We start from the raw sequence: 25371 nt of genomic DNA, 5'->3' as shown, positions 1-25371 counted from the left end.
CACGTAAAGACTCTGCTGCCCTCTGTGTGAACTCGCTAGTGCCATCAGAACCATCCGATAAAGTTTTTCTGACTTTTTTGCTCCCTTCAATCCCGCGGAGCCAACGCGGCTCCTCGGTCAGGGAAACGGCGCTTTTCTGACGGATCCTCCAGGGGCATCATAGCTCAAGGGGGAGCGGTTTTAAACCGAAGGAGGGAAGATTTAGACTGGATGCCAGGGGGAAGTTTTCTACCGAATGGGCGGCGAGGTGCCGGCACGGGCTGCCCGGAGAGGTTGTAGATACCCCATCCCCGGGGGACTGCAAGGCCGGGTTGGGTGGGGCCCACGGCAGCCCCATCTGCTGCGTGACCTAGTGGCTGGCAGCCCTGCCTGCGGCAGGAGGGCTGGAACTTCACGATTCTTGAGCTCCCTTCCAACCCAAGCCGTTCAATGATTCTAGGATTCACCAGCCCTCCCCGCGACGCCCTGCGCACGCGCGCCCTCCGGGCGGGCGGCGGGGCCGTGACCGCCAGCAGCACGTGACGGCCGCCCGCTGCCCGCTGGGATTTGAAGTCCCGGCAGGGGGAGAGGGCGCGCGCGTGCGCCCGGGAGGCGGTCGCTCCTCCGCGGGCCTGGCGCGTGGGGTGGCGCGCGGGTACGTGGGGATCCTCGCGCGCCGCGGCCGTTAGCCCTGAGGGGAGCGCGCGGGGAGCTGGGGCTCAGGACGGGGAGGGGAGGGGAGGGGAGGGGAGGAGGGGGAGGTGGCCGCCTGCCAGCGGGCAGGGTGCGAGCCTCTCCGCCGCCTCTCCGCCGCCTCTGTGGGGACCTGGGGGCGGGGTTGGAGGAGCCTGTTGAGTTATGAGGTGGCTGGCGGGCGTGAGCAAAGATGCGCGCGCGCGCGTGTATAGAGATACGAGCACAGGTGTGTGTATACGGATGTATACCTGTGCACGGGTGCGTGCCTGAAACCCGTCAGGAAGCAGCCGTGTGTGCGCCAGGCGCGCGTGCTGCGGAAGCGGTGGGTGCAGCCGTGTGACGCAGGGCTGTGCCGTTTGGCGGCTGTTCTCTTCTTGGGCCTTGTGCCGGGGGCGCCCCCAGGCGGGGAGATCGCCGTTCCTTCGCTGAGGTAGCTAAATGCGGCTGGCGTGGTTGGAACGCGGCTCTGGTGTTTTATACGTTACTAACCTTGCTTTAAACAAACAAAATAAGGCACATCTCTTATTTTTGCTGTATTCAGGTTTTTATGATGGATGTAGAATTATATTTGTTCTAACTGAACTTAATAACTCTCTAGTAACTACTCTCTCGTTTCTTACAGAGTTGGTGAGATAAAAAATTGTTTTTCATGAAATATTTGTCACGCATATGAGATACAAGCCAGTAAGCCAGCCGAAAGCTAATGTCCTCAGAAACACCAACAGAAAACACCATGCCCCCTGATGCACCCGAGGTGGAAGGAAAGGTGAAGTCATGTGACAGGCAAGGTGAAAGACAGGAGGAAGGCACAGACGAGGCAGAATGTCTCGAGCCCATGTCCAAGAGGCAAAGGAAGAAACTACTGAAGCAGAAACAGTGGGAAGAACAGAAGGATCTCCGTAGGTATGGTTCACAAAATGGCTTTCTTAGGATTGCGCGAGGTCGTTTTTTGTCATAGTCGTAACGTCAGCAGAATCTGTGCATAGATAGCGTTGGCAAATCGGGGCTCTTGAACCAGTTTTTTCCCATACCAGGTTTAAAGCAGTAGTCACAGACTGCACCTTCTGAGTATGAAGAAGCTGTGAAGGTAAGCATCTTCTCCATGCTAGAAGTGTTCCTCAGCTTGAAGCAGATAGGAGGAGGGCTTCAAAACTGCATGTTACTGATTTCTCAGGAAAGGAATCTTAGGAATATTTGTGCCTTTCCTCGTTGCTGGCAAATCATGCAAAATATTGATTTTTTTCTTTTTTCTTTTTTTCTTTTGACACATGAAATGCTGTACTGTTAGTTACATAGACTTATCTGTGAAAATGTTTTTGGACAATGGTGAGCTTCTGTGTTCTTCTGTTGTTGGGAGGAAGCATATCTGGGCAGAAGACCTGACTCAGAACACCTCTAAGTCCATGAAACTCTCATCATTGTCTTCATTTGAATCATCACAGATATCTATCTTTGTATGTACATCCAGAACTTCACGAGCAAAGTTGGGATATTGGTTTCATGGTGCTGTTAGCATAGCACAAATGTGAGCAACAGAGAGAAATTAAACTACCACAGTTGTGGGCCATCCACCTTCATCACAGAACTATGCATTTATGTGCATAATGTGCACCTCGGCTGATTTGGCAGCATTTTTCAAAGATTTATCTGTTAATTTGTGTAGGCAGAAACGAAAAGAAAAACGCCAGAAGAGAAAATTAGAACGTCAGTCAAAATCAGACAGCAGTAATGAAGGCAATGACAGAAAGCGTATGCGAAGGGAAGTCGTTCCCAGTACACTTCGCCTCATTGTGGACTGCAGCTTTGATGACTTGATGATGCTAAAGGTAAATTAAATTTACCCATCAAATACAAATGTTGAAACATTCTCTGGTTGCAGTGTAGGTGCAGTATCAGAGCAGACAGCAGATAGTTAGCATTTTTCTGATTGTAATGACTCCTAGGACTGCTCGCATCAGTTGCAGACATTTTCAGGGTTTGGAATGTACCTTTATGTAAGCTTGCTGAAGATTCTGATCACATTCGTGGAGATGTGGTGAGTTGGTTTGATTCCAAAGAACAGAAATATAGAAACAGTTTGTGCAGTGTGATCTCTGTGAAGCTGTATGCAATTCTGCTTCATAATGGTTTTGCTAGAAAGGTTGCAAATGCCACATCCAATTACTTTTTCCTTTGAAATTGACACAAGGCTCCCAGCAGTGCTATAGAAGATCCATGGAAATTAGAGCTCTTGGCATTATGAGTATACTGAGCTTTGTCTCTCAGTTACACCAGAGGGGGTTCGGACAGGACAGCACGGTTCAGCCCATCTCTAAATTCTTAGAGTGGATTAAAAAAAAGGATAGGTGAGCATGAGAAAGATGAGCATGATTCCCCGCCAGTGGCCAAGACACTTGGTCTGCCATTTTGAGACTAAAACAGCTTTACCCCTACAGGGAGCGTATGTTAATTTGCAGCCTTTTGTATGAGTGCAGCCAATAGTGTCTAAGGCAGACCTCTCCCTTTGCTTTTACCTTGAGCCTTTCTACTGCTCTGACTTCACTGTCCTGTAAGACTGCATGAATTTGAGCTTTTGCAAAGCCCGTGTGGCTGCTCTATGACTGTAACATGGAGCGTGTGTAGCACTGACCGAGTGCTGTTGTAGTGTGGCAAATCTCACTGATTCCTGAGATTAATTTTGAATGTTTAAATGTATACTTAAATCTCAGTGATTTTGTTTTGTTTGTTTCCTTGAACAATGTGAATCGCGTGCATAGAGGTGTTTAAATACACTTTTGTGGAAGATGTATGTTTCCATGTCAGCAGAATCGCTTCACGAAGGCTGTTCCTTCTCTCAGGGTCTGATGTCCGTTCTCTTTCAGTAGTCATTTTTGCCAGTTAAAAGCCTCCTTTTTCTCTCTTTAGCTTCTGGCTCATGGTAAAGCATTTTGTGGTGGTCTGTCTGAAGGACTATGTAAAAACAAATTGTGTTGTATGCAGGATGTTAAGAAGCTTCACAAGCAAATTCAGAGATGTTATGCAGAAAATCGCAAAGCATTCCATCCCGTGCAGGTATGTTGAAACAAACAAAGTACTGACTGTATTGTCACGTATGAAGTGTGTGAAAAGGGCAGTTGCAACACAAGTGGGCACAAAAAAAAAAAGCTTTGTTTCTTTTAATAAGAAAATTACATCTATTTTAGCTGATGAATTTTCAGCCCGCAAGTTATAAAAATACACACATATAACAGTATGTGCCTCTTGGTGCAGAGAGCCAGATACTGGTGTGCCACTAAGGCAGTGTTGATAGTCAGTTTTGTCTGTGACAGATACAGGTGGGAAAAAAAGCGACTGTGCATTTCTTTGTGTTCCTAACCGCATGAACGCAGTCTTAGTACCACTACCGCTTTAAGCTAGATCACAAGTGAGCCTTTTAGCTAATACTTAAGGAAAAAAAAATTGCACCGTGAGGAAACAAAATGACATTTTAACCATTTAGTACTGAGTACCTTTCATTTGTTCTTTTCAAAGTTTTACTTGACCAGCCATGGGGGACAGTTGAAGAGCAACATGAATGAAAATGACAAAGGATGGGTCAACTGGAAGGTGAATATTTGACTGTTTCTGTAAGAAGGGGAAAAAGGAATCTTCATTACAATTGTTAGCTAGGTTATTTATTGTGAAGGACCGGTGCTTTATCTATGGTTATTTTCTTCTCTGACTTCAGAGCAATATCGTATTAAAGTGTGGCTCTTTGTGTTCTAAAATAATTTAACTTAAGTAAGGCAAGGAGTGTTTGTCTTGAATCTAGCTTGAATTTTTGCTTTAAACGCTGCATGCACATAGTCTTCACTTGTTCTTCTTGAACAGATACCATTCTCTGATAGACTGCTTGACGTACGCAGTTCTGACAGTCATCTGTTTTGACGGCGCTCTTTTTTATTTTATTTTTTGTAACGGGGAAGGGTATCGCTTTGAAATAATGGTGTGATTCCTCTGTGCACTTTTCAGTTATGTTACATCTCAGCATTTAAGTGTTCTTTAGAGAAACAGCTTGACATAGCGTCAAACTCCTGTTGCTTTTCCTTGTGTCTCCCTGTTAAATAAGCGTTCCAGCAAATAGGAATGCTTTATGGGAATGAAGAGTGGTTCCACTTTGAGCAGATTTTGTGTGATCACCACTTTGCAAAAGCACAGAGTAAACCTCTCATACCAAATCCAAACAAGTGCTGTTAACTTAGTTAGCATTTGCATCTGTTTTTGCTCTTTTAGAAAGGTGGTCTTGAAAATGGTGGGATCCCTGCGGGATATAAGGTAACATTTGAAGGGAATCACAGGATCTTAAGGTTTTGCAGATTTCTTTTGGAGTTTCAGAAAGTTTCCCAGTGACTGTTTTACAAGCCAGTGCTGTAGGGAGCTGTGGTAGGGACTGTGGATTACTCATGCAGAGTGCAGTCTGTACTATGTGATGTACTGAAACATGAATGAGGGACATAAAGTGACTCTTATTTTTGCTGGTTCAGTCTTGGGTCTGTAAAGATTGCCCAGCAACTCATCAGTTAACTGTAACTTTTTTAACTGCTTTTTTTTTTTTTTTTTTTTTTTTTTTTAGGATATCCAAATTAGAACAGAGCACTACAGTGAGCTAATAAAGAAAGAAGACCTAGTGTACCTCACCTCAGATTCCCCAGACGTTCTCAGTGAGCTTGACGAGAAGAAGGCTTATGTGATTGGAGGACTGGTGGATCATAATCACCACAAGGTAAGCTGTGGGTATGCTTCTTTACCGTTATTTTATTCACATCTTATTTTACGTTAATAGTATGTGCATATAAACTAACAAATAAATAATAAGAAGACTTCTTCAAAAAAAGATTTCATTAAAAATTTGTTGAAGAAATGAAGAAAATAAAACTGGTGGTGGTATCATTGACTTGTGTTCCAGAGTGCAGACATGCTGAGGCTTTTCAGGATTTAATCTTTTCATTTTAAATATAGGAATGGAATTAGTAACACTGCTCAGCTTACTGAGGGCCATATTTTCGGACAGAAGGGTTTGGTTTCTGTTCATGCACTTATATGTGTGCTTGTATGTGTACGCACCCAAAAATAGATGAAGAGCAGTGCTTGAATCTTGAATGACCTTCTTTAATGAGTTTGTTTGTCAGGAGAATTCAGTGAAGTAACGCACGTGCTTCAGAGATCTGGTTTCATAGCTGCACAGGGGATTGTGCTGTGTGGACCTGGAAAGTCACGAAGAATGCAGCTGGGAAATTAAAGTGCTTTTCTTCAAAGAAACCCCAGTGTCATTTCTGGTGACGTGTTGAGGCTTAAGATTCATCCCTCTTTTTTAGCATCACAAATGATACTAAAGCAGTTAGTCTGCAGTTAAAGGCTAGGAGGCAACTAACGCGAATCCTTTATGGTCATTATGATACAAACAGTTACTCACTTTCCAAAGTTGTTCTTTCTTTTTTTTTTCCTCAGGTACTAAAGTTGTCTTTTTTTTTTTTTTTACGTGGAGGAAAAAAAAAGTCTTTTTCCTGTATTCTTCCTCAAAAAGTAACTGGTCACCTTAAACTAAGCATCTTGGTGCTTAAGCTCAGGCTTGCCTTTGAAACAGACTGTGCCTAGCATGTTCTAGAGCTGTATGACCAAGTCCTGTCTGCCATCCTTTTGACCGTACATCAGAGTGACACATGTTTGAGGTGATGCGTTTTCCAGAGATAACCCTTGAAGCGGGTACTGTCTTACCTGGGTAGGTTTCTGTTTTTAAATATCTTCTGCAGCAACAGTAAGGCAGTACTGGAAAGACTCTGGACAGAAAATGATGCTTGTAATCTAATCTTTATGCGCTGATATGGAATTGTGGTTCTCAGTCCAGCTGTTTTTATGCCTTTCCTCCAGGGAATTACTTACAAAAAAGCTGTAGAGCAAGGCATTGGTCACGCACAGCTCCCTCTTGGAAACTTTGTGAAGATGAACAGTCGGAAAGTGTTAGCAGTTAATCATGGTAAGTTCTAAAAGACAGAATAATTATGCTATTACAGAATATACCTGCAGTATTAATATTAAGAATTTGAGACCTCAAAACGTGCGCTATAGTGAAAATACCCAGTTTTTTAGTGTGCTGATATTTTTTGAATCTAATTGCCTTTGGGGTACGGTACTCCTAACCTTTAAATATTTAAGGTACGCTAAAATACAAAAGTAGCTAAGGAAGTGCCTTACCCACTGGGAAGTGCACCTTCTATTCTGTTAACTTGTCCCATGATTAATTTTGGTGTTGCTACCATCCCAACCTTATTTCTAGACTTAGTGAATAAGCGAGTAAAATGTTGAAAACCGTCCCGTGTATTTTATCCCATTGGAGGTTAAGAATATGTAATGGTTTTGTCACCTCTTCTGACAGCTTTGTTCAGCAGCAACTGCTTAGGTACCTGTATGCTGACCTCATTGGATTAAGCAATACTCCATCTGCTGAGCTTTCATAACTGCATTTTTACCTAGCTTCCTGGTTTTGGTTGAAGTATACGATTCTGCTTAACCAAGTCTTGACACCTCTTAGTCCTCCTGTTCTGCTATAAATTTTTCAGCGTCGTTAAAGAAAAATACACAGAAAATAGGGGCTATGCAGACCATTGTGGGAATTTTTTTTTAACATGGCATATGAGTTTTCATTTTGCCTCAGTTTGTGTTAATTTATTTTATTTGTCTTGCCTTTTGTCAAGTTTGTTATATTATGAACATGTTACATGATAACTGTAATTTCAGGAAAGGCCGGTGATTGAGGAGATGCACATTTGCGTGATAATAAAGACTATTTAAACATAAAGGAAGTGATTTCTAAAACTTCATCTTTATGTGTTCTTCATGTAGACATTAGCAGACTTTTGTGCCACTTACTAGAAGTTCTGCAAGCTGTAGAGTTTTACTGGAGAATTTTTCTGCAGTAGTCTTATGCTGACCTCTAGTGTCAACAATTTTGGAGGCTGTCTTCTGGGGAAAAAAATCACTTATGTTGAGACTTTCGTTTATTTGCTTTATGATATTGTACATGTTTCTTGTGCTAGATTTCTAGGCACCTGATTTTACTGCAGTTTAGTTGCTGAGATTTCGTATTGCGTGGGATTGCATTCCCGTACCCTTCTAAAACAATTTCAGATCATAGCTGAAAAACATACACTGCACAGACCATTTGTGAGGTAAAGGTTCTGCTATGGCAGTGTTTTTCTTAAGGATTTTAGGCAAGAATAACTCCTCCACCACGAAAAGTAGAGGGACCTTATGGTTGTAATTATAGCCCTGGTCTGTACTGTAGCCCTAACACAATGGGGGTATAACACAAGCTAAATTTAAAAAGACAGTTTTCAAGGAAGGTGCTACTTGATATGAAGAAGATGAACAGAATCAAGCTGTCTCTCAAGTCTTGTATTGTAAATTTAGTGGAAGAGGGAAGCTTATTTGCACTGAGATTTTTTTGTGTTTTCCTGGGAACGCATCTTGTTGCTTCTGTAATTGCTCACTTTTTCTGTTTTGTTAATTTGACATCTGGATGCCTACTCTTGGTGCAGAAGTTGAAGACCAGAGTATAGGATAGACGAGACCGTGGGAGCTGCCCGGTCCCTATGGAACTACTTCTAATAGTGGTGAATTTGAAAAATCTCGCATGAGAATCAATTCTTTATTAACTGCCATGTCCATCTTTGAAGGACTTTAATTGAATGGGGCCCTCTGGTGGTGAGAAATCACTGGCGTTGTTAACAGTAGAATCCATATGCTGCTTTTCATTTATTTGTATATTTAAACCCTTTATTGGGATCATGTCTCTGTATACTTCCACCAGCGGTTCAGAGCCTGCACTGCACTGCTATGTTATAATGGCATGAGGAACACGTGTATCTGTTCAGGTTTGTATCCTAGGACTAATACATTTTAGTGTATGTTACAGTACCGTATTGTTCCATCCCAGTCTGCAGTGATGTCTATCAGCTGCTCTCATTGCCTTTCCTGTCCTTGCTGAATGCTTCTGTTGCTATTGCAGCATATTATGGAAGCCTCTATTGCCTGTTGAAGCCTCTCTCTTTCCATCAGTTCTAATTTTACAGTGCAGATCAAGGAAGTTCCAAAGCAAGGGTGTTCTTTACATTCTTCTTGTTTCTTAAGCAACCATCTGGAGTAACTTAGAGTGATGTTAATGTAGTCCTTTGAGAAGTCATACTTTGGCAGTACTTCCAAGGTGAATAACCTGCTCAGTAAAATGGTCATCTATATCAGTGTTACAGTGTCCTGTAGTCTGAGCATCCTGGCTGGCTGTCCAGGAAACATGGATCCAGGAAACCTCTAGTAAATGTGACGCTTTTCTGTAATTTGACTCTCGGCGTGAGATCTGTGCAGCTCCTCCCTTTCTGAACGCTTGCCTAATTCTGTAAGTTTTTTATCCCCTCCATAGCTGCTCTGATTCTTTCTCATATGCTGTCGCCTGGCATTGAGAACATTTGCACTGGGTGCATTCTTTGAAGCCTGCATTCTCAAGTGGTGTTAGCACTATTCCTGTAGCCTCAAGTTTGAGGAGCCACCCCTACACCCCAGATTTGTCAGCCATGTCCAGTTTACTTGCAAGCCATAGGGCCTGCTCCTGCCTTCCCTGCTGCTGCAGAGCCACAATCTATGTTAAGAGTTTTTTGGGGGCAGCCTGGGATTTCTCTAAATGAGAATTTGCTGGTTGCATTTGCATATAATGCACTTGGGAGCTATTGTCAATCATGGAAAGTGTGGGGAGGTGAAACAGGGAGGAGTTGGATAACAGTACAGTTAGTATAATAGCAACAACAAGAAGCTTGTAGTGTTAACGGTCGCTGAGAGGGAGAGTAACAAGAGTTTTTGCTTTAAGCTCGGATTTCATCAGATAGACACGGAAGAGAAAGATAATGAGGATATAATGGTTTTAGGAGGACTTTGGGCTGTCCGTGTGTTATAATTTGGGAGGAAAACTACGTCATTATTAAAGCGCATCCACAGGAGTATTCCTTTCCAACATGGGAAAGTGTTAATGTCAGTATAGAAGGCACTTGTGACACCTGAAGCGCTGTGGGGACGTTCCTCTGTCCCTGAGAGAAATCAGTTCAAAGTGGAGCGGCTACAGGAAAGTGTTGCTGTAGTAACCGAGAGACTATAGAGTCTTGTAACCAGAGACTGAAAGTGCTTGGCTTTAAACTGCAGCAGTATCAGAACTGGCACATCTGCTTCTTCCTGTACTTCCTCAGCTTTACACTGAAGATACCGCAACCAAAGGCGTGTAAACCTCTGTAAGTATGGATTGGGAGCTGTGTTCCTATCAGTGCTTCAGTTTCTTTCTTGTAAAAGAGCTGATAGTCTTTCTTGACGTTGCAGTGTTTGAAATCATCCTCGCGTACTTGGAGAAGAGAGACTGGAAGGAGGCCTTTTTCAGTGTCTTGCCGCAGCGGAAAGGGGCTGTTCCATTGGGAGAAGCCAATGATTCATCCCAGCACGCTCTATCTGAGAAAGACGGTGAAGACAATGACTCAGACAGCAGCTAGCCTGCCGAATAAGAAGATGGGAAGATGAGACACGGAGTTCATGGGATATCGTTGGGACACGAAGCAGTTAAACTGTGAAGATCATTTGCTGCCCTCGTGATACTTAATTGTCTCAATGCTTGGTAGTTTTGTAGTTGGGTCAAAGTTGTTCTTGGACAGAAAGGGTAAAGACAAATGCGGTTTTTATCCTGAAACTTCCATATTAGTAGCTTTAAAAATAATAAATAAATAGCAAATGCAGAATTTATTTTGTTTGCCAAGGAAACTATATTATTTATGGTTTTTTTTTGTTTTATAATTGCTTGGGTATATTACCCAAAATACTGAATTGCTATTTTGATGTGTGCATTCATCTCTGTTTCAGTTCTGAGCAGTGAATTATAAATAATCCTGTGACCTCAACACCTGTACCGGTAGTGCCTGTTGCAAGGTATTCACGAACATTTAAAAGCAGAAATAATTCTAATTTTCCTGTGCATCTCGACAGACAGTCACAAGCAACTGAGCTGCCTTTATCAGTTGAGCCACTCTTGATTTATACACCTGATTTTAGTTAGTTGTAGTCAGAAGAGGAAATACGAGTGTGGGGTCAAGCCAGTGCCTAATGCTTCAGTTTGAGTAATATGGGTGTCTCTGTACATGCAAAGCATGTGCCCTGAGTTCAGGTGACACAATCACTTTTGACTGTTTGTTGATCATCTTGGTAAGATTTAACCTGCAGTCTCAGAATAATACTGGAAGTCAGGATCTCTTAGTTACAAGTCCTATTCTTCAGTTTCAGTATACCTGATTTTGTTTGTTTTGCCTTTTTTTCCCATTATGTTAACTGTGCTGTCTGTCAAATGCTTTTTTTTTTTTTTCCTTTTAAAGCCATAGTTTCAATCTTGGCTGGAAGCTGTAATCCAGTTTGTGCTTTTTCCAAGTACAGAAATAGACACTTTGGAGGTGTGGCTTCACTTCTCACCTGTGAGAATGTGCCCCGTTCCCTTGCTTTGTAGGGGATATCCAGGTAGCTGCTGGGGCATTTTGGATTGTGACCAAGTATGGCTTTCACATAGGTTGCCGAAGAGCTAAAACCCACATTACTGTAAATGCTTGTCTCTGCTGACCTGGAATCAGAGAGGAGATACAAATGTGACTTTGTATCCATTTTTATTCTTTCCTCTGTTATTGCTTTAAAATCGAGAGTGGAAGCGGGATCCCTGCAGTGTCCCTACGGTCCCTAAAGGGTTGGTGGCAAACTGGTCGTGACTTCTTAGACTTGGCCTAATTCTCCCTATACTTTTAGAATAACCATAGAAAAGTTTCTTCTGTTTGAAGGATGGTTTCTTTCCTCAAATAGTTTTTGGTTTGGTTTTGTTAGGCTACATAAAAACGTGATTTCTTTTGTTCCAGCAACTAGATTAGCTTTTTCATAAAAGCACTGCTGGTATTATATCTATAAGAAGAGCAGTGTAAGTATACCCACTATTTATTACGCTGATTTTTGACATAAATGTGTAAAACAGTGAAATTGCAAGGAGTTATAACTTTACAGCTGAGGCACTGCATGTTAATGTACATAGCACCTATTAAATCTGCTCTAAGATTCTTCAGTCTCCTGAAGTTTTTTTTAAGATTTCATACGTGTGTCTCATTTCGGAGATAAACTGGGGACTTTGGAGACACTTGACTGGGTCCAGTAGCATTTTATGAACTTGTTCTGGTGACAAAACATTTTTGTTTCATAAAGGAGTTGTACTGCAGCCTAAAAGACAGCGTGTCTTGCATATGCAGCAGTGAAATCGGATAATTGCACGTGCATATATTTTTAAATCAAGCTGCTGCAGATTTGAAGCTTTCCTATCTGTGGATAAATCCAGAACGTATTCCTGTCCTTGCTTTAATCTACAGGATGTATGAAAGACTGCAAGATTTGAGTGATGCCTACCTGAGGTGTTACTACAGATTTGGAGTAAGTACTGCAACTTAGAGGTCCAGTATCCCAGTTAATGCAGAAGACAGGAGTAGCCTGTGGTACTTACGAGCAAAGAAAGCATGAAGCCAAATTGTGGCTGACATAAAGCAGGGGGAAATTGTGAGTTTGTGAGAGACCTAGGCAGTGATTCCCAGCAAGTTCTAAAGTCAGTAGGATTTATGTGGTCCTACAAAACAAGGAAGCACTGTCTGGAATCGTCACCTGGCTCCCACTTCCTGTTTTCTGACACATTTAACTTCAAATTAGGAAAAGTCTAGCATGCTGCTTTTGTAAGACTCTGAGCACTACTCCATGATGTCACAGTAGTGATATTACGACTAATCGTGGGGTGTTCATCACATTGCTTGTCTAAATCACTTTGGTCTTCATGTCCTTGCTAGTGCCTTTGTCAGTAATTTCTGTTGCTGTTGTTTACCTTTCCTATGATCGTGCTAACCTAATTGGTCATACTATGCTGAAGACTGTGCAGCTCATCATACACTGTCTCTAGAAGCTGCTGTCCTCAGGTTGTGTTAACTGCTGTAGATGGAGCAGTAAGGGCTTGTGCTATTTGGGATGTAATGAACTGGACAGGATTTTGTTCCAAAGCTAGGACAAAATTATCAACAAAATGATTGCAGCACAAAAGTGGGGAGAACTGTAGCCCCTGCCATAGTGCTGCTGCGCATCAGACAGACCAGGAAGGCAGTCCTCCTGTCTCTCTAGTATCTTTTTGCATTGTGGAAATGCAGAATGGTAGGATGGCCATCTGTTGGCATCCCTGGGAGAAGCATCCTCAGCAGCCTCAGTCTTGTGCTGTATTTCACTGGGATGTGTACATTGAGTCCTTTTTTATTTTTTATTTTCCATTCCCTGGATGTTTCTGGCTGCCCCTGTGAAGAAGAGCATGGACTTCCCAAGCAGTACTTCTTTGTACCTTGTCACTCTGCAGTGGTGGGCAGGAAACAATCAAGTGATAAAAAAAATCATGGGATTTGTGAGAAATGGTAGGACTCTGAGCGTGGCTTCCAAGCTGCTTGACTTGCATCCTGTAATGTGACATGGCACGCATCTGACAGTTGTGCTGCAAGCACGACAGCAAAGTTACTCATGGGAAGGCCAGGCTTATCACTTAGAGAAAGCTGCCTAAACAGCAGCAGAGATTCCAGCTGTTAAAAATGAGATGGCTGCTGGTGTCCCAGTAAATCCCCATTAAGAGATAGGTATGAGATCTGAGCTGAAGGCAGTGAATGGTGAGCTATTTGTTCAGCGAATAAGATATATAGTAAAGATACTCAAATGTATTAGAATAGTAGGGCTTTTTTTTTTTTTTTCAAAACTGCTTACTGAAATTGTTTTAAATGGCTGCATAGTTCTTTTTTTCTGAAAACTCTGAAAGTTTGCCCATATTTAGTTATCGCGGTGAAGTGCGTAACTCATACTTGTTTCTATCTTAACTGTACACTGCAGAGATTTTACATATTTATTGAATGGGCCAGATTTGCAGTGACAGTGTGACCTCTTTGAAGAGGGATAGAAATAAATCCTTGCAGGGGAAGACTGGTACTGCAACCTGAGTCGTTCATGAAGCATTTAGAAATGTTTGACATTGGTGCATGACTGTTTAAATTAGCATACTGTCTGAATCTTCTCAGTAGCAGTGGATGGTTCTAAAAGGCTGCAGACTCCCAGCTGTTGGTGGTAGGAACAAATGATAGTTCTGAAGATGAGGTATCTAATTTTATTACAGGACAAAGAAAGGCAGCTGCCTCACCAGAATAGTCTTACAAGGATCTCCATCCTTGCTGTGCCTTGGTGTTCAAAAGAATCTGTTTCAGTTTTTCGTGTTAGAGAATCTAGGTCACAATAAAGCAGGCAGGTAGGACCAGGGAAGGAGTCAGAGGACAGGTCTGAATTTTGCCATTCCTTATCCTCTAAACATAAACAACTTTTATTCTGGTCTTAAGATTTGCACATTGAAACTTGTTTGTCCTTTGCGCTTGCAGCCCCAGAGGCCAACTGTATCCTGGGTTGCATCAATAGAAACGTGACCAGCAGGTCGAGGGAGGTGATTCTGCCCCTCTACTCTGCTCTCATAAGACCCCACGTGGAGTGCTGGGTCCAGTTCTGGGGCCCCCAACACAAAAAGGACATGGAGCTGTTGGAGCAGGTCCTGAGGAGGGCCACGAAAATGATCAGAGGGCTGGAAGACCTGCCCTACGAGGACAAGCTGAGAGAACTGGAGCTCTTCAGCCTGGAGAAGAGAAGGCTCTGAGGAGACCTTATAGCGGCCTTCCAGTACCTGAAGGGGGCCTTCAGGAAAGCTGGGGAGGGACGTTTTATAAGGGCATGTAGTGACAGGATGAGGGGAAACAGCTTTAAACTGTAAGAGGGTAGATTTAGACTAGATATTAGGAAGAAATTCTTTACTGTGAGGGTGATGAGACACTGGAACAGGCTGCCCAGCAAGGTTGTGGGTGTCCCCTCCTTGGAGGTGTTCAAGGCCAGGCTGGATGGGCTTTGAGCAACCTGGTCTAGTGGGTGGTGTCCATGCCTACAGCAGAGGGGTTGGAACTAGATGATCTTAAAGGTCCCTTCCAATCCAAACCATTCTATGATTTTACTAGATGGATGAAGCACCTTTGAGGGAGATTTGTTTCCAGACATCTAGCAAAAGCAGTAGCCTATGGTTTTGAAGGGAAATGACATTGAAGATGCAGTTGATTGTAACTAACCTTGCGTACTGTCTCGCTTAATGGCTCTAACATGTTTGCTCAGTAGCCTGCCAGCTTCATGGGGGAAATGTAACTGTGCTTTTGAAAAGCTGTACTACCGTGATTGCTTTCATTCTGATTCTGTTCAGTAATGAGTCTCCAGGGTCTCTTAGATTTAATTAAGCTTTTCAGGCTCAACTAACGCAGCATGATGCTGAGAGATGGCTGATAAGAAACACTTAGGACAGAGATTTATGTAGAATTAAGGCACTGTGAATATGGCCCAGAAGTACACACACAGTTATTGTTACAGCTCAGTCGATGTGTGGTTACTCAGCCCTGCTGTTCAGTTTTGCTGCTGTTTGGTTTCCAGCTCTATTGTCGTGTTATTACCTGAGTCAAAAGGGAAATTTCAAAGCACTGTTGAAGAGAAGGGGATGCATCTTGTAGCAATATAATGCTTGCCAACTCCTCCCATTTGAAGCTCTGCTCCCATTTACCATGCCCTACAGGCTAATACTGTTGGACAGCTGTAGAGAAACGACATATGCCTAACATATCCCAGAAACTGATACCCATTTAAATCATTTTGTACAAATGAGTTTCTGCATCTGTGGTATGAGTTGGCAAATGCACCTGATCAGTGACTGCTCTGTGCAAGTGGCTTTCCACTGGCCACTCACAGAGCTGGGACTGTCACCCAGGTCACAGCACACTCCTGTCCTGTAGAGAGAAGTGGGAATGGAGGAGATAGCTGTTATCATGGTAGAAATGATTAAACGTGATGGTAGGGGCTGTTAGAAGAGTACGCTGAGCTCTGCTCAGAGCTAAGCTCCTTTTTCTGTAGCACTGTTCTAACAGAATTTCTCCTTCACCTACAAACAGGCAGCTGTAGCCTATTTTCTCTGAATATTTTTTCTCTAAAAATAAATAGAATTGTAGCTTATTTATCAGCATGCTTTGCCTTTGTGAGAATGAATTGACAGAGGCATGTTCAGAGCAAATAAAATCTAATTCTTTTGCTTTCACAGTTCACTCGACCTAAGAAAGGTCCAGATATTTTTCTGCCATTGTTGCCATACATTTCAGTGGCTTGAGGTTTGCATGATAATGTTTGGTTTGCCCCACATGCTACAGAAGCTAAAATCTGTGATGCTTCTCTGCTAATAATGGGATATGTGGCAGTACACAATGGTTTGCTGCGAGATAGGCATCTGCAGTCACTCTGCAAGCCAGATTTTGGGAATCCAGGGTTGTTTGGTTTTTGTTTTGTTTTGTTTTTTAAAGTGGTGACCCTCTCCTTGTCTCAGTGTGTCTGTGACCGTGCAGTCAGGTCTGCATACAAGAGCCATTTGTGCAGGCCTAGGTGCGTCATGCAAAAAGATGAATCTGGTGCTAAAAAGTGTTGCTTCTGTCTTTTTCTATTTCGCTTACTTCACATGTACCTATGCAGCATGATTTGAGAGCCAAATGTAATGAGCAGGAAATAATTTTAAAGGGAATCTGAACAGATTTCTTTACATTTGTTCTGATTTTTATATCTGTAAGTGCTAAGAGTATGCATTTCTGTATGTGAAAATGACTTGCAGCTGCTCTAGTGGCTATGAAGAGGTGGGCCTCCGCTGGAAGGGGTCTATCTGTTGTTCGGCTTGCTGCAGGGCACCATGTGAGGGCAGGTCTCTTCGTTTCCATTGCCAGCCATGGCTCTTCTCTGGAGGCAGTGTGTCTGCATGTGCTGGACCTCTGTTTCTCAGCTTTGAGAACAAAATACAGTCTTTATCCGTTTCTGGAAAAGATTTTGAAAAAGCAAGCTGTATATTACCAGGTTAGGCTTAGAATTTTGGTAGACGCTTGATAAAGGACGCCCCTTCCCCAGCCCCGACAGCATTTTGTAGGAGAAACTGATGCTTCAAAGGTTTTTCTTTTGTCCTTGTTCTTATAAAACATCACGCTTCTCTACTCTTCGGTAAGGTTACTAACAGCAGCAAATGCTGGTAGCATTGGAGCTGTTGTGAATGGCTTTGTTAAAGTGATCAGACATTCAGGAATTGACTTTTGTTGTCTCTTTGTGTTTCAGAAGGGATACAAAGAGGCGATGGTGGGGTTTGCTGGGAGTTCCAGTAATGTTTGTTGCCCTGGCTGGCTAGAGGGTTCAAAAGGGGGATTTGGTAGCTGAAAAAATCTGAGAAAGTGTGATTTTGCCTGCAAAGAGTGAGGGAGATACGTTAGGTGATGGCAAATTCCATTGCTTGTTAGAAGCAGGAGTTGTAGCCTATGTAAAACTCCTAACAGGAGATTTTAGTGAAGGAAGAGATGAAATCAGTACCTCCTGCTGCTACGATTTTTCCTGCAACATGCAGATGCTGAAATACACATCCCTCATCTTCCTGTATCTATGAGGTGCACCAGTTAGAAGATTTACATGAATGTTGTATCAAGAGAAACCAGTTGAGTGGCCTCAAGAGGGTCTTGGGTATCTAGCTTAGGGAACTTAAATTCCATTTTAAAATTTCATTTCTCATATTGTCACTGAATTTGGGTCCTGCTGCAGTGACGAAAGGTAAGGCTGCTGAACATTCACAGTCCCTGTTCTGTTCTGTAGCATCCTAGGCACATGGTGTCTTAACATTTATAATTTCCAGTACTTACTATGTTCCATGTTTTGACTTGCTTCTGATCCATTAGTTGAAGGCCTACATGAAAAAGGACAAAAGTCAAACAGTATGAACTGTGCACTGCAATAAGTGAGATGCTTGTGGGGTTTTTTTTGGTTTTTTTTTTGAAAGAGCTTTCAAGTGCTCCTTAAACTCTGTTCTGTTCCTATAATAACTACATTTGTATCAGAGTGCATGAGCTCTTTTATAGTTAGGAGTGTTTCTGATTCAAGATCTGCATGATACACTTCAGTCACAAAGTTGTATTTTTTTCACAAAATCCAGAGGCAAGGAAAACCTTTCTAGTTAGAAAGTTCTGGTTAGGTTTAGCTTATCCCTCATCCTAGCAGTCTCACCACAGATTTTACCTGTTATTTATATCCCCTTCTGGACCTCTCTGAGAAGGAGGCCGAGGCTTTAGCAAACTGTGGGTATTCGTGTTCTCTCCTGCACCATCCTGTGTTGCTCGTGGCTGATTATTCAGCTGGCCTTTACCAGTCAGTTCAGAGTAAATCAGTCTGGACACGAAGACTTTCTCTGAAATTTGAAGAAATTGAACTTTTATTTATGTTATCACCTGCTGATTTGGATGTTCAGAGGTGAATTCGGGAGTTCCCATACCTGGGGTTTTTGAAGGGCTTAACATTTGTTTTCTGCCTTCCCACGTCAGCCCAGAGAACTACTGGGAGCATGAATTTTCCTACCCTGCAGCAAACCTGAGTCTGCTGAGATCTGAGTGACTAATTTCTGTTCAGAATGGCCACATCTGGGCACACCTCAGTGAGTCCTTCCAACTCAGCAGTCCCACACAGTTCAGGTCTGTGAGAATTTCTGGGGTTTGTACAAATACGTGAGAGATTATTCCTTTCAAAAATGTATGCATGTGCTTGTTACCTTTTATGCTTGCTTTTGAGAGCCATTCCTGGATCTCTGTAAGCGAATCTGTCTGGAAAAGTTTTCTCAGTTTGTCCAGCACCTGGAAGATGTACGAGATAGTTACCATGAAGGAGGAGAGGCTGACTGGTGGCAGCGTTTTGGTGTGCGTTTTAGTTTAGTTCTAGTAGTGTGAGCGTGCAGAGTTTTACAGCTGCACAAACTATCTTGTAGAGTAATGGCTAAATACAAAATTAAGCTAGCAGAACCCACACTGGGGAAAATAAGTCTGTCAAATAATGTCTCCTGCTATCCTCAAGAGAAATAAAAACGTATAGCATCATTGGAAGCCATGTACTGCAGCAGTCACATCTTACCTTTATTTCCCAGTGCAGGTAGCTTAGGTCAAAATCTGCGTTCTGCTGGACATGAGGACCGTGACTCAAGTTGAGGCATGCAGAGGAAGGCTGGGAGAGAGTCTGGAGGACTCCCTGGGTAGTTGCAGGTTGTGCACAGGTTTGGGGTCGTTTTTTCAAAAGCTTTTTCAAAATAGAAAACAACCTGTAAAGAAATGGCTTGATTCCTTTTAAGCAGCAATTGAAGGCAATGTGAGATACGTCTAACACTGATGCCCAGAAAGGATGTTCAGCAGTAAACACAACTGTATGTACCGCTGTTATTTGGCTGAATGTGGACAGAAATAGGAAATGCACGGGTTGGTAGTTACAGCTTCTAACGCATAGTCACCAGGAATAATGTCAGGTATCCATGGCGTAATGTTGGATTTTTCCCTTTATTGATGAAGAAAATGTGTTGAACCTTACACCAAGCTTTGCTTTGAATCATCTTTTTGGAAAATCTATGTCTTCTGGAAAGATCTGGATTTTGGTATAAGAGTGAAAGTGATGCTGGATAACAAGTAAGGGAAATTGGATGAGGAAGAGGTTAAATCTGGACCCCTATGTTTTGTTTGGTTTACCACCATGGATTTGTAGTGTGCTCCTCAGCAGCTCTTCATTTCTCTGTGTGCAGGCTTAGTCAGTATATGAAGAGTCAGGGAATTATGATGTGATTAGCAGAAGGTTTTGTTCATAAGTGCAGAGGGGAAGACAGAGGAAAAGCAAAATGCACCTAACAGTTATTAGCAACCGTAGTCTTCTGTGTGCTTCACCACATGGCAGTATCTGGCCACTGGAAAGTTATTTTGAAGCCAAAACTGCAAACAGTTTGAAGAGCTGTGTTCTGCATACATACAGGAAAAGTAAGACAGGTTCTTTACTATGCCCAGACTGGGAATCAAAGAGCAACATTTAGACAGAAAAAAATAAAAATAGAAAAGTTAGAAGTGAACACACTTCTTATTTTTAGCATCTTTTCTGCAAAACATCTGAGTATTGCCCTCTGATGTTCAGTACCAGTATAGCAACACTTGGGTTCTCTTTTTTTGCCACCCATGTGACACAGTGTTTGTAATAGAATAATAACTTAGCAATCAGCTATTGTACAGTCACTATAGAGATGAGTAATTGGTTAACGTGGAGCTTGAGACTAAAGAGCTATTGCAGGGAGAACCTTTTAATGGCATTTATGAACACAGCTGCAAAGTTGAATCTAAACTGCAGCGTGCTACTTCTACGAAATGGTATCAGCAAAAGTAAAACTGGCAGTTAAAATGTAAAGAATCTTTGTTAAAAGAAGGCTTTTTCTTGTAGTTGTTTGTAGAATAACATGATCATTCTTTTTTCTCCAGCAGTTTGAGACAAAGTGAGTTTTATTCCCACGTTCATTGGATTTGACCATTTTTCTTGCTAGTAAAGTGCATTGATATTACAGAGCTGAAAGTGATAGGGTGATGATTAAGCCATAACTCTTCTTGATAGTATATCCCTTCCAAGTTCTCCCCATATCCCTCTTTTTGGGTGTGTTTCTTCCTTATCAGCTTGAGATGGTGAGCTTGGCTTACAGTATTCAGAAGTGAGAAGGAGAGTGCTGAAATTAAGAATTATGGTTGGTTTTTTTTTCACTCACCTTTTCAGGTGAAGTAGGGTTACTTTGAGTCCTCTCTGGAAAATTTGCAAGTCCTTCTCCGTGTTCTGGAAATCAACAGGCAGCGTGTTTTCTCAGGTTGAAAAATAATGAGCATAATATACACCCTAGGTTGTATCCAAGGGGCCTTTTTAATCACAAAAACGCACTAGCCATATTTTAAAAGTCTGCATTTCCTTTCCTTTTTGATTGCTTTTACTATATCGCATAGTATATTAATGTAGTTGTTAGGATGCCTGAAGCTGAAGAAAATCCTGGAAACTGTATGTCATAGATGTATGCTTATGGTGTTACGTAACTGCTGCTGAAGAATGTTGCTCGCAGATGCACTAATTGCTGATAATTGTGAAATTGTTAGATATCTAGTGAGCATAGAATTTATTAAACCTATAAAGATGCCTGTGTAGTCAGCAAGGAGAAATCTGTTAAGGTGTGGTGGGAAGGGAAGAAACACTTTTCTTTTTAATGGATATTCATTGCCCTAGGTTCCATTTACCTGGACCTGAGCTGTGATGACACAGTGCCCTGGCTGAGACCTGGTTCCACCTTTAATAGTTTAGGTTCCTCCGCTGCTGCTGTGTAATGCAGCAGTTTGGTGCCCCTACTCACGTGCTGCAAGCTGTGAAGAGCCTGGCCCTCTTTGCATGAAAGCCTCAAGCCTTGGAAGGCAGTGGTTGGCAAGCAAGTTGCCTCTGGCATTCCCATCTAGCACATACACTCCATCAGCTTTTTGCTCAAGGATGGCTGTTTTGTCAGCAGACGGGAGTTCTCTGAAACAGCTGTGTCTTACAGAACAGATTGGACTATTGTCTAACCCTGCGCAAAAAACAAACAAACAAACAAAAAAAACAGATGGCTACAGTCTTTACTGCAGTAAACAAACATAATTTATCAGGTGATCTTCAAGGAGAGTCAGTCTGGATGAATGGAAAACAAATGTATCAAAATTTAAGTTTTATATAATAGTATAGGGCTTATGGAATGAGTTAAAGGGAATCTCAAAAATCTGAGAAGCCTAACGGGAAAAGTTTTTCTCACTCAGCTGTGAGAAAACTTGCAAAGACAGTGCGACTTTGTCATTGCATTAGGCCCATGACTGACCCCTCACAATCTGCTTCTAGACCAGAAGCATGGTAGAAACAGTTGGTACCACATATGAGGATACCTACTGCCATTTGAGAAAGAGCCTATAGCCAGCATTACAAATGGGTGAGCTCTATCCACTGCTTCATGTGTCAAGTGAAATGGCACGTTTTTCTCAAGAGTTTTTTTTTTAAACTTTGCTTTTTGCTTTTGATGATTCGATGAGTCTTATTCTGCATCCATGAGTTCTTGAGTCGTCTTGAGAACAAAACCCCAAATGGTAGCATACAGAGGCTGAGCTGGGCACACTGAAATAGAGGCTGTAAACAGTTAACACGCAGACTTTTGATCCGTTTCGCTGACTATTTAACCAAAGAAGTGAGTTTGATAGCCCAGCAAACAAAAGGTGTTCAAACAGTGAATAAGCATGGCATATTTCACCAGGTGGCAGAGAGCCATAGGCAGTCTGCTCCAGAGGACGGTGTGATCAAGCTCTGCCTAACGATATGATGTTACAAATAAAATCTTGGAGAGTGGCCAGATAGTGAAGCAATGACAATCAGGAAACAAGTATAGTTCTCATGTCTAACTTCAAAAGCTTGTCGTCTTCGGTTAGAGTAGGAGCAGTTAATGAAGAACTAGAATTCTCCTTTCTTAGCTGGAGTATTGAAAACAACCATTAGTTTTATCGTTAGTCAAACTGAATTTGACATGGAGAAAAAGCAGTTCTATTAAGTAGTTGATGAATATTTTTCAGAACCTTGATTCTCTAAGGTATCTGACATAAGACCAATCTGAAGTGGAAGGAAATTGCTGCTAAATGTTATTCTGCTGAGGTTACAAAGATATCCACCAAATTACAGTTAATCCGGCTAAGCAGTATAAGACTTTCATCGTTGCTGCCTTGTCTTTTGTCAGGTTATAGAAAAAGAGATAAGAATTTGTACTGTATTTTTATATATTCTAATATGCATATTTATCTTTTTATGTTTTATATATTTATATATTTTATATTCTTAATTTATGCAGATGTGTATATATATACATGCACACAGAGGAGCACAAAATTTTGTGCATTTTAAGCTGCGTGGTCAATGTCAAAGAAGTCTTGTTTTTTTCCTTCAAAGGGACTCATTCTGAATTGAAAGAAATTCAGCCTTTTCAGAAATAATTTGGTCTACATTACCCTTTATACCTTATTGCAAAAGTTTTATTACAAACTCCTCAACTACCAATATAAATCCTCTAACAATATTTACTTATCCTAATAGTTCTTGAGGAACTCAATAGAGATTTTTCTGTCCCCTTCCTGACCCTTATATACCTTCTGCAATGTAAATCTGGCCATGCATCAACAGTTTTCTTTCAGCCACTGACAAAAAGATGTCTTTGTACAAACATACAGGCTCAACTTTAGAAACAGAAGCCCGTCCCCAGAAGTACTGTTTATTTTGCTGATGTACACGGTACACTGATTTTGACCCTATTCCTTTCAGGTCTAGGAAGAGTAATCAGCTACATCTAGCATACAGTAAAATAGCACAGCATTTTTAGAGCACGAGGCTAGTATAAAATACTATATTGCACAATATGTTGTTCCTGGAAAAGTAACAGAATGATGTAAGTGAGAGTGAAATAGATTTAAAAAAAAAAACAAACCAAGTGAGAATATGTCTGTGTAAGTAGAGTCTCTGGCATTTGAGGTCCGCTTGTGAGCACAGAAGGGAAGAGAGAGAAATTGTACTAGCTTAAATGAAATCTCAGCCAGGTGTCTTAGTGAAATAGTTTTAGTGGTAGATGATTGTAAAGAATTTAGTGCTGCTAACTTTAACGCTATCAGCCTGAGGTTATTCTTTTCTGAGAACAGGTAAAGATGCCAGTGGAATGAAGTGGAGGCAATAACTTTGTGTGTGCATAGAGGAGAGTGTTCAGGGTACGTTTTAAGTTGTGAGCAACAAATTTGTAGTGCAAAGGATTTTAAGAGAACTTTTTCAATGTTTATTTCTGAGTAAGCTGTCCTCCACTCCTCTCTGTGTAATGAATGCTATGCTATCATGCAGGTGACCGCAGCAGAGACAATGCTTACCCATATTGTTCCCAAGGGGTCTTAGTATTTTGGCTATGACTAATCAGTTCCAAAAGTGAGATTTCTTACTGAGCTGTGAATGCTGATTAAATGCTTCTTTTAGATAGATGAAATGGGAGCATCGGGCGCTTTTTAGAACAAAGTTGTGTTATGCTTGCATTTCTCTCTGTGCCTGCTAGGGCAGTCTTCTGGGGTAGCCATGTGGTCTCTGAACAACTCTTACCTTGTATGTGGCAGAGCATCCGAGGGTGGGGAACGTTCCTAGAGGAGTACGTTACCCACGAGCTGCTGGAGTGAGGGCAGTGTCGACAGGTATTCATTGTGTAACCTTTCTTACTCTCTTGCAGAGTGTCTTCCTGTAGAGCAGGTTGGCTCTTCTGCTCTCCAAATGAGGCCAAACACTGGAAGTGAAGAGCAGGAATTGACACAGAAAAGCAGAGGAATCTTCAATTACTGTTTTTGTTTTAAACATTTAACTGCTTATTTTACCTCTTGCATGAGCATTTTGGAGAAGCTGTAAGCACAAGAGGGTGGAAGCAAGCTACCTACAGCTCCATACCTAAGGAGTTACCTCAGACAACTAATACTGCTTGTGGTCACTTTGCAGCTGCTTTTATTGCCTTGCTGTTTCTGCTCAGGAGCTCAGCCGGCCACGCCTATTGAGACACCTTTTTGTAGTAACAAAGTATATTGAAGCAGAAGGAGTAGATTGCTTTCTGACTTGGGAAGTGAAGGGACAAGTAATGATAGCAAAGGAAATGCTGAGGCCATGATCACTATCTGTACTAAAGGTGGTGTATGCAGAGAGGAAATCCTTATTTCTCTTAATACTTGGAGTCTGCTTCTAGATTTTGGGTTTAGAAGTTGAACAATAGACTGCTGAATAAGCTGTTATTACTGTTACCTTAATTATTTTTACCTTTCATATAGTAGAAATCACCAGCGTTCAATGTTCTTTGCTCCTGACACCTTGGTTAGAACATCTACTACTTTAAATTCTAGTATTGGGAACATCCTAAGAATGGTGCTGTATTTAAGGCACCTTGTGATGATTCAGAATCAAGTTAATAAAAAATGAGAAATTAACCTGTAAGGGCTGCTCAGCCACGCAGGCTGAGAGCAGAATAAGCATTCATCAGTTATCTGTTAGGGTTAGGAAGCGGTGTGTGATCGCTGTTCATATTTTAAGGAAGATTTGGAGAAAAGAAGATTGGAAAAGGATGAGGACATCTTTTCAAGCAACTCTTAATGTTTTGCAAGGTTATGTTTTTACTCCATAACTGTGCCTGACTTAGAAAAAAAAAATTGATTGAACAGAGGGATTTCACAATGTGTGCAGAAGGCCACGAGATGTGAGGTTGCCCCATATGAAAACAAAAAGTGTAAATCCCAGGGCCGAAGCTCTTGTGTTAAGGTCATTGTATGCCCTGACAGACAACCGAGGAAAGGTCAGTGTTTGTCCCTTGTGCTGATTACATTTCAGGGCACATGCTGGTAGGGTGGAACTGACAGTTCACAGGATTTTTTTTTGTAGCTAATGGCAAGATCTTTCTTTTTTGTAAATGCCTGGGGGCATATGGAATACTTGAGGAAATAACATGACTTATAAACAAAAGCTGAAAACAGCAAAGCAGAAGACAGAAAGGAGTGAGTGATTAAAGCCTATATACTCAGTTATGTATCATCTGTAGTGCCATTTAGTTGCCATTTTGATCACGTACAGCAATACTGGCACACTGCAGGT

At 41.9% G+C, this 25371-nt stretch overlaps 2 protein-coding genes across 10 annotated transcripts in view; one reads left to right on the top strand and one right to left on the bottom strand.

The window, feature by feature from the left end:
- TRMT10A (tRNA methyltransferase 10A) overlaps nucleotides 501-25371 on the top strand; it is a 26941-nt gene continuing 2070 nt past the window's right edge. For 2 of the 7 annotated variants that reach the window (XM_021393323.1, XM_021393321.1), the window contains exons 1-7: nucleotides 501-634; nucleotides 1298-1578; nucleotides 2339-2501; nucleotides 3580-3726; nucleotides 4186-4260; nucleotides 5267-5416; nucleotides 6562-6667. In XM_021393323.1, coding sequence (XP_021248998.1) covers nucleotides 1379-1578; nucleotides 2339-2501; nucleotides 3580-3726; nucleotides 4186-4260; nucleotides 5267-5416; nucleotides 6562-6667 — 841 coding nt within the window. In that variant the 5' untranslated portion in view covers nucleotides 501-634; nucleotides 1298-1378. The other 5 variants (XM_021393324.1, XM_021393322.1, XM_021393318.1 and 2 more) reach the window with 5 other exon arrangements.
- Nucleotides 16398-25371, bottom strand: part of C4H4orf17 (chromosome 4 C4orf17 homolog) — a 19243-nt gene continuing 10269 nt past the window's right edge. For all 3 annotated transcript variants that reach the window (XM_021393314.1, XM_021393315.1, XM_021393317.1), the window contains 8 exons: nucleotides 23851-24028; nucleotides 21068-21274; nucleotides 20441-20505; nucleotides 18790-18951; nucleotides 18434-18515; nucleotides 17908-18076; nucleotides 17535-17578; nucleotides 16398-16671 (listed from right to left, as the gene is read on the bottom strand). In XM_021393314.1, the coding sequence (XP_021248989.1) occupies nucleotides 16487-16671; nucleotides 17535-17578; nucleotides 17908-18076; nucleotides 18434-18515; nucleotides 18790-18951; nucleotides 20441-20505; nucleotides 21068-21274; nucleotides 23851-23947 (1011 nt within the window). In that variant the 5' untranslated portion in view covers nucleotides 23948-24028 and the 3' untranslated portion in view covers nucleotides 16398-16486. The remainder of the gene's footprint in view (nucleotides 16672-17534; nucleotides 17579-17907; nucleotides 18077-18433; nucleotides 18516-18789; nucleotides 18952-20440; nucleotides 20506-21067; nucleotides 21275-23850; nucleotides 24029-25371) is intronic.

Source organism: Numida meleagris, chromosome 4 (assembly GCF_002078875.1).
Source record: "Numida meleagris isolate 19003 breed g44 Domestic line chromosome 4, NumMel1.0, whole genome shotgun sequence".
NCBI classification, from domain to species: Eukaryota; Metazoa; Chordata; class Aves; order Galliformes; family Numididae; genus Numida; species Numida meleagris.
The sequence above is the reverse complement of the archived record's forward strand: the minus strand, read 5'-3'. Positions and strand labels throughout refer to the sequence as shown.